This window comes from Jaculus jaculus, chromosome 17 (assembly GCF_020740685.1).
Source record: "Jaculus jaculus isolate mJacJac1 chromosome 17, mJacJac1.mat.Y.cur, whole genome shotgun sequence".
NCBI lineage: Eukaryota > Metazoa > Chordata > Mammalia > Rodentia > Dipodidae > Jaculus > Jaculus jaculus.
Window position 1 is genome coordinate 3,734,784 of NC_059118.1, and position 14,981 is coordinate 3,749,764.

The following is a 14,981-nucleotide window of genomic DNA, read 5'->3' on the forward strand; positions in this document are numbered from 1 at the left end:
TAGCCCCTAAGTCCAAGGGGATGGAGGTCCTGTGGTGGGTGTATAGCCCCTAAGTCCAAGGGGATGGAGGTCCTGTGGTGGATGTATAGCCCCTATGTCCAATGGGAAAGGCAGAATGTCTCCTCTGCCACAGTCACCTGTGCAGCGTGTGGGGAAGGGCAGGATGTCTCCTCAGCCACAGTCACCTGATCAGGGTGTGGGGAAGGGCAGGATGTCTCCTCAGCCACAGTTGTCTGTTTAGGGTGTGAGGACAAGCATATGTCTCCTCAGCCAGACTCATGTGTCCTCCATCTCCTGCTTCCAAGTTGCCTTTTGAGAAAACTCCATTTTCTTATGTTTCAGGCCCAGAAGTCTGGCTCAAATGGAGACACTCAGGCTGCAGAAGACCTGCTGCTGTTGAGTAAACCCCTGACGGACCTCACCAGCCTGCTCATTCCCATGGTAAGAGCTCTCTGTGTATCTCAGGTGATGCTGAGGTGGAAGCAATTTTATTTGAATTTCATTAACTCACAAGGATTTCTATGTTTTTTATTCCATTCAAAGCTGGAACCAAAGAACTCTCCAACAATCACTTTTCTGAAAATACTAACTTTACACTTTCTTTTAAAACCACATGGAGCATCATTCATATAAATAAGTGTGTAATTGCCAGATGGCACTTGCCTGTCATCAGAGCACTGGGAGGCTAAAGTAGGAGGATCACAGTGAACATGGGGCCAGCTTGGTCTCCATAGCAAGTCTGAGGCTACAGAAGAGATCCTATGTCTAAAAAGAAGATAAAGAAATAGGATCAAATCTAATCACTTTCTCCATGACCTCACAGTGCCTGACACTACCTAGACAAGACCATCATAAGAGGAGGACGAGATCATGACACCAAAATAAAAGAGTCTGATTGAGATGGGGAGGGGATATGATGGAGAATGGAGTTTCAAAGGGGAAAGTGGGTGGAGGGAGAGTATTATCATGGGATATTTTTTAAAATCATGGAAGTAGTTAATACAAATTAGGAAAAAAAAAAAAAAAACAAAGAAAAAAACCCCAACAGATTACCCAAACCTTTAATAGGACAAAAAATAATTTTATGGGGTAAAAAAGTAAAACTGCTAGGCAGGGACAGCTGCTGAGAACTTTTTTGCATCAAATATCAGAGCATGGAACTGCATGACATGAGGACCTAAGACACACAGGAGACATCTGAGCACCACAGTAATGTTTACACATTCAATTTGTTTTTCTCATTGCTTCAGTCTAGCTTGGTGAACCACTGGGTTTATTGGAGTTACTTACAGGAGCCGAGGAGACCCAAACTCCAAAAAGCCCAGGGCAGCATAGGTGACAACTCACAAAAGCCGCATCTTTGTAGCTAGCTCCCTGCAGGCAGCTCCCCTGAAGCGTCTGCCCTGGGCAGCTGAGACTGCTCACGTAAGCTTGGGGTGGGCCTTGTCAGTCCTCAAGCTCTGTGAGTTGCCTGAGCCTCCGACATTCCACGAGGGTCCCTCCTCCCTTGAGGAGGGGTTGGTTCATTTCCACACAGCACTTTGGCGTAAATGACTTTCATGAACAGAACAAGGCAGGGCAGCAAGACTCAACAAAGAGAACAGGGAGTAGGAGTTGGAGGGACAGAAGTTATTTGTAACTGTGACGTGGGTCACACCCAAAGCAATCAGCTCATGAGAAGGTTTCTAAGCCTCATTCCCCTTACATAGGATTAAAAACACAGGATCACAGCATTGTTTATTTATTTATTTATTTGACAGAGAAAGAGGGAGAGACAGTGAGAGAATGGGTGTACCAGGGCCTCCAAATCCAGCCACTGCAAATGAACTCCAGTCACGTATGCTTCCTTGTGCATCTGGCTAACGTGGGTCCTGGGGAATCGAACCTGGGTCCTTTGGCTTTGCAGGCAAATGCCTTAACCACTAAACCATCCCTCCATCCCATATCACAGCATTTGTGCATAATTACTGGTTGTGTTCTCATGAGCATCAGTGGGGAAGGCTTCTTAATAGCTGTTCTCTGCAGGTGAGCTGTCACATTAGAGTAGAATGAGGCTATGATTTTTATATTTGAATATAGTGATTATAACCAATGATTTTTTTGATTTCTAGATCTAGTAAGTTCATTTGTGAGGCATAGTCTCTCAGACAGAGAGGTGATTCAAATCATTTAGAGAGAGGGAGAGAGAGAGAGAAAGAAAGAAAGAAAGAAAGAAAGAAAGAAAGAAAGAAAGAAAGGGTGCGCCAGGGCCTCCAGCCACTGCAAATGAACTCCAGACACGTGCACTTCCTTGTGCATTTGGCTAACGTGGGTCCTGAGGAATTGAACCTGGTTCCTTTGGCTTTGCAGGCAAATGCCTTAACTGCTAAGCTATTCCTCCAGCCCATTCTTTATTTTCCTAGTATTCAAATCTGGAAGCTGACTATGGAAAACAGATTGGTAAATTAAAATGTAAGTTAGTATGTACACAATTTATTTACATCTTGAATTCTACATCCAGAAATTATTCAAAGGAAATAATCAGAGAAGTACAGATTTATTTGTGTAAATAGCAATATATATATATATATATATATATATATTTATATATATATATATAAAACATTATTTTTAGTATGAAAACTTTTAAAATAAATTGTAGGTTGTTCATTGGAAGTCTATTTTGTGGAATTGTGTGATACCATTAAGTAAGATTTTGCAAGCATATTTATAATGTGGGAAATACTACAACATAAGGTTAAGCAAAATATTAGAATATTAACTATCACATACTAATCTAAAAGATATTAGACAAAAAATGTACATGCAACTGAAGGATCTTTTTTTGTTGTTTTCTCACTCTAGCTCAGGATGACTTGGAATTCACTATGTAGTCTTAGGGTGGCCTCAAACTCATGGTGATCATCCTACCTCTGCCTCCTGAGTGCTGGGATTAAAGGCATGAGCCACCACGTCCAGCTGAAGGATCGTTTGCATATAATTTTACATACATTTAAAGTCAGCATCTTTTTTCTTGAGGTAGGGTCTCGCTCTAGCCCATGCTGACCAGGAATTCACTATGTAGTCTCAGGCTGGATTAAAGGCATGTGCCTCCATGACTGGCCTCAAGCTGCTACAAATGAGCTCCAGGTGCATGCGCCACCTTGTGTATCTGGCTTTACGTGGGCACTAGGGAAATGAATTTGGGTCGTTAGGCTTTGCAAGCAAGCGCCTTAAGTGCTGAGCCATTTCTCCAGCCCTAAAGTTAGCATCTTTTGATGACGATAATGGCAATATGTATTTGCACACAGGCAGCCCTTGCTTTACACAGATTCCATCCTGCTACATGGAGTGAGTGTCTTCAACAGAGCCTTAAACCTAGGAGAAAAGAAGTTCCCAGTGCCCACCTAGGAATGACTATCCACTGCCAGCCCACATCAGCTTGTCCACATGCTCATTGTCATGCCAGTGGGGACAGGGGCAGCCTCGACCACAAAGGAGGAAAGCACAGGAGAGGCCCCAGGATAGAAGCTCCATCCACCGGTCAGGGCAGTCCTGAAGGCACCGGCCATGAGCAGCAGCTGGTCTGGCGGGCTTGCTAACAATAGTTACCAGACTCAAGGCTGGCTGCTTGCTAGACAAGGTGTTGAGGCCAAAAAGAGGTGGGGCGGGGGGGGGGGACGATTGGAAAAGTTGGTGGATCAAGAAGATGGAGGACTCTTGGCCAATTCCATCCTATTGGGAAGCTGACTTGGGACCAGTTTGCATGGGTGGTAATGGTTGATCACAGACTGGTGGAAGCCTTCTCATAGCAGGTGGGCCAAGTGCACATCTGATGTGACTCACCAGTCATCAGGAAGCATCACGTGATATTTTCCCATTCTGCAAATCTCAAGGACAACAGTGACTATGGTGGTTTTCTGACTAATCATGACAAAGCAGTCAGGCTGGAGAATGTGGCAGCCCCGAGAAGAAAAGTTAGGGTCAGGCGAAGTTAAAGATGGAGTGCTCAGTGCTCAGTGCTCACCTTCAAAAGCACAGCACAGCATGATGCATACTTCTGGGTGTGACGTTCCTAGTGTGCTACCTGGTTGTGGGAGCAAGAGGTGAAAGGTCGTAGATCAGCAACCTCAGCTCCCCCTCAAGAGATAAGAAAAATGCTAAGCCAGGGTCAGCCGAAGAAAAGAGAGTAATAAAGATGATAGTAAAAATCAGCAACGAACAGGAAATAGTCGAGGAAATAACTTGTTCTTTAGAAGGGCAACAAAATTGTTAAACTCATTGCAAGATGATCAGAAAAGAGAGCAGAGATACCCCCGTGGGGAACAGGTTCTATAGGTGTTAAGAATATGATGTTTTCAATGTCTTTATGACATTCAGTTTAAAAAAAAAAAACCTAGCAATTAAGTCAGGTGTGGTGGTGCATGCCTTTAATCCCAGCACTCTGGAAACAAAGGTAGGAGGATCGCCATGAGTTCAAGGCCACCTTGAGACTACATAGTAAATTCCAGGTCAGCCTGGGCCTTTGAGACCCTACCTCGAAAAACCAAGCACCCCCAAAAGAAAATCTAGCAGTTAGCAATTAAATAATTCCTTAAAATGAATATATTGGATATAGGATAGTGCTATATCCACTAAAGAGGTTATTTTTAAATCTTTCCATAAATACGTCTGAAATAACTTCTATGGTGAATTTAACCAAATACCTAAGAAATCACACCAATTTTTCACAAACTTCCCTAGAAAAGTGAAGCAGTTTTTACCTACTTTTTTGTTTTTGAAATACTTAAACATCTTGTTCATTATTTATAGGATTATCTTATTTAATAATTAACCTCTTTAGTGGACATGGGCTATCCTGTTCATCTTTTTCTTCTTGAACGGGCTTCAGGAGCTCCTATTTTAAGGAATTATTTAATTGCTAGTTTTTTATTGAATGTTATAAAGATGTTGAGAATATTACATTCTTAATACCTGTAGAATGTGCTGGACTGCCTGTCCCGCTCCTCACATGGTACTCTGTGATTCTCTCCCTATTTCCCTCTTGCCTCCTCCTCCCTCCCTCCCCCAAGCCCCTCTCTGGGCTACATCCCCACTCCCTGTGCATGGGCGGTTCAGTGATTTAGCATGTGGGAGACAAAAAACAAAGATTTTGTGTTGAAGTGGGTATGGGCAAGTGCCATTCTACATTGGCTTTAGAAACAGGTGTCTACTGGAGGGAGTGGCACCTTCCATCCTGCCTCAGTAGGACCAGTGTGGAGGCACAGGTTGCAGGGTCTCACTGCGGCCCTTTCCCCGCTGGTGTTAGCCGGCAGACCAGGAGAAGTGTCTATCTGAGCCTTTTCCAACTGTACCTGGTCACTTTTAGTCAACAGTGAATTTGACTCTGAATTTAAGACTTGAGATTCTGAAGTCAAATGTGCTGCTAACTCCAGGCTTCTCAGGTGAGTCAAAAGAGCACATCTGCCCATGTCCACTGGCAGAGACACGGGCACTAAGCACCTCAAGCGTACTTACCAGCTCTGTCCTCGGACGTCTCACCATTCTCTACTCTGATTCTGCCAAGGGAGGTCAGCATGATGTTCTGTAGAGTGGAGGCAAGGCATGGTCTGGCTGGCTTTCCTGCGGTCCTAACGTAGTTCTATAGTACTATGTTACACATTTGCTTCTAAAATAAACAGTTAAATATTACTTAGTAGAGCATAAAACGTTATGTTGAGATCATGCTGATCTTAAAAAAATATTACTTTTCTACTTTCAGACCTAGTAAATTTCATGTCTTAACACCTGGTGATAAAACCATGAAATAAAACTTGTAATTTAATTTTTAAACAAGCAGATGATGGCTTTTTTCATGCATATGACTTGTGACATTATAAATCGTCATGCATTCTTGCTATCCTTCCTGAGGAAGCTGGATTACTTCTTGCTGCTGGGAGGACACAGGCGCTGTACTTTCTGACCTTCTCTAGCAGTCAGGCCTGGGGGCAAATGGCCCTGGTGACGTCTTGAATGTAAAATGTCCTCTGTAGCCTTACATGCCTGTGATTCAGTCTCATACTTAATCCCAGCTGGGGGCAGTCCTTGTGTTGTTGGCCAACCTGGCTTGCCACAGGTAACTTTCTCTCTCTACTTCCTGCTGATGTGGAGATGTGATGTCTGCTGTCCGCTCCTGCCATGCTTTCCCTGCCACGATGAAGCTTGCTTTCATAACTGCCAGCCGGAAATAAACCCTTTCCTTCCATGAGCTGCTCTTGGTCAGATGTTTTGTCCAGCAGGGAGAGTGGCTGCTGCATCCCCACAGCTAGGGACCTGGGGCTGTGGGCTGTACTGTGCTCGAGGGCTCCTTTCTGTCCACTTTGTTTGAGCTTGAAGAGCTCTTCTGGCCCTTTAAGCTCTGTCATTGGGAAGCTGATTAAGACATAGTGGAAATACCCAACATATAGTGAAAGGTGATGAAAATCAAGTAACTGAGCTCCAGAGGAGCCGCGAATGGCGTGTAAAGGGTGTCTGTCAGTCAGAAGGCTTCATGCAGCTCCTCCCACTTTCCTGTAACTGAAGGGTCTTGTGAGTCAAAGAAAAGTGACACAGACTCAGTTTAACATCACTGTTCCCTCTGATAGGAACTTGCCTCACAGTTTTAGAATTATTTGGGGGTCATGCCAAGAAGATACAAATTGGAAAGCATCAGCCTTGATTGTTTTGACCCTATTTGCACCCTTTCTAGAAATAGATGTCTGCCATTTGGATCTTTGGCATATATGTACAACTTCTAATAGGCACGCTTTAACTTCTATTTTGAGTGGCTACTCTGATAGTTATTTTTGGCGTGTGTGTGTGTGTGTGTGTGTGTGTGTGTGTGTGTGGTGTGTAGGGCATCATGTGTGTGCAGATGCATGTGAAGATCAATAGATGATGGCCAGGGTTGTCCGTAGTCACTCTTCACCTTATTTGTTTGAGATAGGGTCTCGCTGTACGTGGAGCTCACCACGTTGGCTAACTAGCTGGCCACCGAGCCCCAGCAGTCTCCCTGTCCGTGCCTCCCCAGCACTGGGATGCAGACAGGCCACACTGGGCTTTTAATGGGGGATGGGCATGTGAATTCAAGTCCTCATGCTTATGTGCCCGTTTGCCAAGGCCCACTCCAGTAAGTAGTAGCAAACTTGCCCCAGTCTGTCCTTAGGATAAAGCTGTCCTGGAAAACAGTCAGGCGAACCATGACTGGGGACTTAGGATGGGAGAACCCTCGCTGGCTGGGCCTCCCAGCCCTGCTGGGCCACAAGCTTTGATATGCAGCAGACAACTGCTCATTTTCCACACAAGTAAATCTCGGGATAAGTAGTTTGGTTAAACTATTCCTATCTTTCTTTTTGTCAGTGTGATTTGGAGGAGAACATTTTTTTTCAACTCAGAACTTTATATATATATATAATTATGTCTTGCTCATAACTAAAGATTTACTTGAGGCAAAAATAGGAAACTCACATTTCATGTAAATGAAACCTCAAAGCTGTTTGGGATGCGGAGGCCAAGATAATTACAAAATCCATCATGCAGAAACATTGCAAATACAGAAAATTCAATGTTTAACTCACTCATCAGTTTCTCTTAACTTGTTATTGAGAGAAGAATAAATTGACTGCTTAAGCACTAAACTTCTTTTCCTGCAGGTTACTGTTTTAAAGTCAGTTCAAACTAAAACATTTTGACCAATAATGCTGAAAATATAAAACAATAATAGAATAAGGTAATATATGTTTCTACTTGTTTTGGTGCTTTGTCTAAAAAAAATGATGTGTGATAACCATTTTTTGGTTTTAAATGAGTTTGTTAGGGAAATAGCAAGGAAAAGTAAAAGAAGAAAGGAAGGTTCAGATAAGAGGACACCAAGCCAGACACTGAACACCACCCAGCAGGAACAACTGAGGTCCCCCCCCCACTTCACTGCACAGCCACTGGAGTTACTTAGCAAGGGTCCAGGGCTTTTCTCCCCCTGTGAAGCTTCTTGTTGACAGCTTCCACCACAGGCATTTTTAAACCACAGGGTAAATAGTAGTGACCTCTTCTCGATCTTAATATTTTGGAGGTTGGTGGGTACCAGACAGCCTATAGAGTGATTTGCCCTCTCGCTGTTCTCAAGGGCACAGTGTTGTCAATCCTTGGGCTGTAACTATGCCTGGATCTGAGATGGGGAGGGCTTATCTGCTTCCCAGAGTCAGCCCTGGGCAAGCTGTGCTAGCAGTTTGACAGTTGACTAATATAACTTTCATTACACTTGATAAGAGCTCTTGCAATATTAAGAAACTTATCTTTTGTCACAACAAACATACCGGTTCATTTTCTCCTTAACAGTTTTTATTTTCTTACTGGTACTGTCACTGTAAGTGTAGCTTTGTCCTGTAGACGAATGTATCAGTGCCTTCCTGTATGTGTGCTGGGCATCGCGTCTTGTGTGTGGGCTCTTCCTGCCCAGCGTGGTAGACACAATCAAATGTAACTGTGGGTGTTCTCTTCTAGTGCTTCCTCGGTCTTATTTCTCGTGTTTGCCATTTACTTTATTCAGGACTGTCTTGTCCTACTGGATCTGATGGACACCCATGTGGTGTAACTGGTAGGAGATATGTCAGTGTCACAGCTGTCAGAATCTGGGTTCGTTGTTCCTAGTTGTCCTTTGTCCCATGGTGAGGGACCTGGAGGGCGCCTGCACATCCTGTACAGTTGTCACTTGCCTCACAGAATGCCACTGGCTCCATTTGTTATTACACCACAGTTGTAGTAGTGTGTCCAGGGATAAAGTGGCCTACAAAAGTTAGCATCCCCAGAGCCGGGCGTGGTGGCTCACGTCTTTAATCCCAGCACTTGGGAGGCAGAGATAGGAGGATCGCCATAAGTTCAAGGCCACCCTGGGACTGCACAGCGAATTCCAGGTCAACCTGAGCTAGTGTGAGACCCTATCTCGAAAAATCAAAATAAGTAAATAAATTTTAAAAAGTTATCATCCCCAGACACAGCTTGCTTTCTTTTTCAGAAGGCAAACAAATGGGTTTGGGTGATAGGGGCTGCTTTCTGCAAGAGAAGTGGAGATAAACAGTCAGCCCTCCAGATCCGTACCAACTACAGCCCGAGAAGAGCATGCTCGCTGTGCTGAACATGGGTGGGTTTTGTTTTCTCATCAGTTCCCGAAACCATAAGGCAGAACCCCAGAGCACCTGCACCATGCTGGGCAGTCACGTCCTCAGAGACAGCCTGAAGTCTGCAGAAGCAGGTGCCACAGCTTTATGAGACCATTGCAGACACTTCCCTGCGCAGCTGCAGATTTCGATAGCCTCTGGGGACCCTGGAACCAGCCCCCCTTCGAATATGAAGGGGAACTTAGCAGAGTCCATGTAGGAGAGTTACTCTGGTGTGTTCCCCAGGGTCACACAGAAGAGCTCCCCGCCTGTTTCCACGTTCTGCCATCTTCCAGAGGAAGTGACATGTCCATACTGGGTTCCCTCCAAAAACACACCTTTCCTTCTGTGGCCCATCAAAGAGAGACAGACTCAAGACATGCCCCATCATTTCTTTGGGGGTAGCGAGGAGGACAGCTTCAAGTTGAAGGGCTTGTGGCTGAAAGCTAATGCTCCCTGCTTGTTTGTTTGAATCTGTATCTGGAGGTCCTACTGATGGCATGTGCCCTATCACTGCTGATCTTTGACGTCTCAGTCTCCGGAAGTATATGCCAGCTAGATGTTTAAAATGCTTTTGCTTGACAATTTCCATAAATATAAGCAACATGTCATGATCATAATCCCTTTCACCACCCTCCCTTCTCCCCTCCCAAATCCTCCCTTCACTGAATCCCTTCTTCTCAACTAGTCTCTCCTCTATTTTGTTGCCATCAGCTTTTCCCTCCTATTATGCAGATCTTGTTTATGTAGTGAGTGTCAGACACTGTGAGGTCATGAATACCACATCCACTTTGTGTCTGTAAGACAGCATTGTAAGTACTCCTCCCCTTCCTTTGGCTCTTTTTAAAAGATTTTTAAATTTTATTTATTATACAGAGAGAGAGAGAGAATGGGGTGCACCAAGGCCTGTAACCACTGCAAACAAACTTAAGATACATGCACCACCCTGTGCATCTGGTTTACGTAGGTACTGAGGAATTGAACCTAGGTCCTTAGCCTTTGTAGTAAAATGCCTTAACTATTAAGCCATCTCTCCAGCCCTAAAGATTTGTTTTTATTTATTTGTTATATACAGAGAAAGAGAGAGAGAGAGAGGGAGAGAGAGAGAGAGAGGGAGGGAGGGAGGGAGAGAATGGGCATGCCAGGGCTTCCAGCTACTGCAAACTCAAGACACATGCGCCACCATGTGCCTGGCTTATATAGAACCTGGAGAATTGAACCTGGGTCCTTAGCTACATAGGCATGCACCTTAACCACTAAGCCATCTCTCTAGCCCTTTTAAAGTTTTTATTTGTTTAAAGATTTATTTTTATTTATTTGTTAGAGACAGAGAGAAAGGGAGAGAGTCCTTTTGCTCTTACATTCTTTCTGCCACCTCTACCACAATGGTCCCTGAGCCTTGTAGGGTGCAATAGAGTTGTCTCAGTGCAGAATACACCACTCTCATTTCTTCTTAGCACTTTGGTGAGTTTTTGACCCAGTGGTCACCACCACCTGAAAAGAGAATCTTTTCTAACCAAAAGTGAGAGTAGCATTAATATATGGGCATAAATGTAAGTACTTAGAGGTTATGAACTGGATTGTTAAATTATAGAAACAGCTTTCATATCTACAGGTCTAAGTAGCGGTAAGTAAAGGAGCTGCGGATAAGCTCAGCAGATATGAGTGCTCGCTACAAAATTACGAGGACCTGAGTTCAATCTATAACTTCAGTTCTGGGGGGTGGGATAGAGAAGGAGGATCACTGGTACTCCCTGGTCAGCCAGTCTATGGGAAAATGAGGAGCTCCAGGTTCAGTGAAAGACTGTCTCAGTGACAAGAGGGAGACACCTGACTCTTCTCTGGCCTCTATATGTGCCTGTACGTGTGAACAGAGCACACATAGATGCTACATGCACACACTCCACTTATTACATACATACATATTCCGCATATTACACACACACACACACACACACACACACACACACACAAAGTAGAATAAAAAACTAGAGTAATTGAAAAACAAACTAAAAACAAGGTGATGTTATCTACTCTATCTGACATTCTGCATGAAGGTGAAGCCATTTAATAGGAAGGAGAGAGTGGTATTTCCTGCCACCTGGGTCAGCCCTGAGCACCACTTGTCTAACTGTGCTTGAGTTGACTCTAATGGTTGCCAGGTAAGTAAGCTTGGTGGTCCAGTTAGCCAGCTAGCTTTCCATCTCAAAAAGGGTCTCAAAATGTGATGCTCCCTAGGAGTAAGACCTAAAACGCTCTTAGCACAGCCCTCAGTGCATAGTAAATGTCCCTCCCATGTCTGCTGTTTTCTTTTTTATTACAATTACCTCATCATCCAGGAGTATAACATGAAAACTACTGTGCAGACAATGAAATTCCAGGTGCCATTAGAAGGCCATATTTAAGTGATCTAGTGAGCTAGTGGGTTTTGATAGAGTAGTGTGGCTATGTACTGGAACTGTGATCCAGTGAGCTAGCGGGTTTTGATAGCATGTTTGGCTCTTTGTTCTGGCTTCATGCCTGCACAATTATCCTGCCTATGGCTCCCAGGGGCTCTTCCCATACAGCAAGTTCTGTAATCATATTACTGATCTAATAAACATCCATCTCTGATTGTAATAAACTCTCTTTGCAAACAGTCTCATTAATGTGCTAAAATAATGCACCCTGGGGTATTTCAAACAATTTCATTGTAGCTCTGAAATTAGCTGCCCTAACTGCTCCATTGGCGTGAAAACTGCCACTTGAGCTGCGATGATTGAGGCTCCTGTCACGCCTGCAGGTCACAGAGGTCCATGGAGCAGGTGCTCAGTGGAGGCGCATCTGGGGCAACTGGGTCCTATAGCCTGAAACTGTAGATAAACCGCCTCGTTTTCATCTTGACTCTGGATCAGCTTTGGAATGAATGAACCTTCCATTCTTGAAGCCACGGCATTAACTTATGGAATTCATGCTGAATGTCTAGATAACAAAGTCCTAAGTATGGTTAGCCAATGTATATAGAGAATTTTCTCCTCCCAGGTATAAAAATTGCCTGGCTGGATAAATCTTCTACTGTTCGGAAGTGGTGTTTATGTTATTAGCTTTACAATTTTATTAGGAAGTATCCATTCTTTTATTGGAAGTAACAGTTTAAAGAAAAAAGTATAATCTACTTTTTTCTTTCAGGGTATAATTTTCAACCTCAACCCTATATTCCTCAGATATAAACTCTGCAGAAAGAAATTACTTGAGTGTGAAGAGGGCGTCACGTGTTTTCCAATATCCTGGAGTCAGTCAACAGTAATTTTAACAGACTTTCATTCCACATAATTCTGCACTGCACTTTTGAGTCTTATAGCAGCATGCTAACATTCCCAGATGCCTCTGTTCCTCATCTGATGGTGAAAAGACATTGTGCACCTTGTAGGACCTGTTAGTAACAGCCTCCCAGCTTGTCCATTGATTATGGCAAACCTGGTGTTTTACATGTCACCATGTGAAGGTTGCCAAGATAATTACCCAGTGTACCTGGGAAAGTTTCCTTTTAAAAAAATAGTCATGAGGAAGAAAGACACATTTCTTTCAGGTATTTTAATTACAAAAGGTCCGATGATCACAACATCCAAACCATGTACACGTGACTCAGATAAAGCTGTAGTCCCCTCCTGTTTGTTTCCCTGCCAAACTGTCCACAGTGTCATGTGATCTGCCCTGTCCTGCCTGCAGCCACCAGCATTTATGTCAATGACTTCCTTTGATTTATCTTTGCTTTCATTTCTTTCTTATTTCTTATCTTTTAATTATTTTTTCATACATATATGTTGCATTTTTAAACATTTTAATATTTAGTTAAGAGAGAGGGAGAAGGAAAGAGGCAGGTAGAACGGGCGTACCAGGACCTCCAGCCACTGCAAATGAATCCCAGATGCATATGCCACCTTGTGCATGTGGCTTACGTGGGTTGTGGGGAATCAAACCTGGATCCTTTGGCTTTGCAGGCAAGTGCTCTAAACACTGAGCCATCTCTCCCAGCCCTATATGTTACATTTTGGCCATGCCCTCCCTTGTCCCCTTCAGTCCCACTGTAGTCCTTTACATCTGTCATCAGCTCATCGGGCTTGAGAGGCCTCTCCCCTATCTGTACCAGAATGTTCTCCGGCCCCATCATGTGCAGATCTGTGCAGCTAATCACAGCTGCTGTGAGTTCCTGAACACAACGGCCTTGTCATGTCTGGGTGACAGTTTCACAGTGCTCCTCCTCATCCTCCAGCTCTTACATTCTTTCTGTCCCTTATTCCCTGAGCCCTGGAAGAGTAGTGTATATGTCCCACGTAGGACCTAGCACTCATCAGCAACTTGTTTTCAGTACTTAACCTGCCATGATTCTCTGTATTAACTGCCTCCCACTACAGAGAAAAAGAAAGGTTTCTGAATGGAGCTGAGATCTGAGCTGACTGTGGGTTTAAAGATACATAATTAGGAATTTGAGTCCCATCTACTTATCAACCCAGCAACAGTCAATTCTTCTTAGGTCTATAGTTTCCCTGGCCATGGGCTTCGGATCTTGTGTTCAGTACCAGGCATGAGATCCGTCCTGGGGAGAAGACCTCCAGTCCAGTCTTAGAGCAGTTGTTTACCGCCATAGCAGTCCTGCTGCTACTGCACTGGAGGACAAGTCCTGTTTGTTGGGTCACTATTATAAAATGCAGGACTTCCCTCTGGGTGATATCGTTGGTGATTTTCCTCAGCCAGCAGTCTGCATCCCAACTTCTGACACTTTCAACACTGGCCAACAGAAAGGAAGCTCTGCCCACACCCCCCCCCATGTCTCTGTCCTGCACCCCACAGGTGTGGCGTCTTCAAGACAGGCATTTTCTTTTAGCTCTGGTGGGCTCTCGCTTCCATTTCTAAATAGACATTATGTTCTGTGTTTCAGCTTGTTTTACTGTTTACGTGTTACCTCATCGCAGACCTCTTGCCATGTCAGCACTTAGGCATCAGTGCTGTTCTCCTGAATGGCTGAGGAGCACTCCAAAGTCCGGATGCACACTCACGCAGTGCACGTACCTCCTGCCGGTCGCCGTTCAGCTCACTTTTAGCTGCTGTCAGCGTACTGCAGTTATGTCTCGTCTTTATGCTGCTGTGTCCCCTGGATTTGCCACCCCCAAAATGAAAGCGCTATGTAAAAACACGCTTTAATTTAATTCAGTATTAATTATAATATAACTTCCTCAAAGGCCCCAGTGATGTGAGTTCTGCATGAGTGTGTGTGTGAACCTGTTCTCCTTCTTCACCATTTCTTATGAGTCTTTGCTTGTTTGTTTGTTTGTTTTTTGAGAGACCTTAAAAAAATTATTTATTTTGAGAAAGAGAAAGAAAGAGGGGGGGAGAGAGAGAGAGATTGAGAATGGGCACGCCAGGGCATTCAGCTGCTGTGAACAAACTCCAGGTGCGTGAACCCCCTTGTGTGCATGTGCAGCGTTGTGCACTTGCATCACTGTGTGTCTGGCTACATGGGACCTGGAGATTTGAGTGTGAGTTCTTTGGCTTCACAGGCAAGCACCTTAACCACTAAACCATCTCTCTAGCCCGTCTGAGTCTTTTTAAAATTTGTTGTTCCTGAATAAAAATGTCATGAACTTTCAATTTGGACATTTTGGTAATAACAACAGGAGGCAGAAGTGAAATACAGCTACATAAATACAAAATATGCATGACATTAAAATATTTAATTTAGTAATATAGAAAATTAGATGATTTTGATAGAAAAGTATAATTATCAAATATGGCATCAAAATATATTTAAGGGACTAGAGAGATTGCTTAGTGGTTAAGGCATTTGCCTGCAAA

General features: G+C 43.9%; 1 protein-coding gene across 2 annotated transcripts in view; it reads left to right on the forward strand.

Annotated features, from left to right (window-relative positions):
• Ulk4 (unc-51 like kinase 4) overlaps nt 1-14,981 on the forward strand; it is a 345,903-nt gene that overhangs the window by 241,841 nt on the left and 89,081 nt on the right. For both annotated transcript variants that reach the window (XM_045136900.1, XM_045136901.1), the window contains one exon: nt 343-441. In XM_045136900.1, the coding sequence (XP_044992835.1) occupies nt 343-441 (99 nt within the window). The remainder of the gene's footprint in view (nt 1-342; nt 442-14,981) is intronic.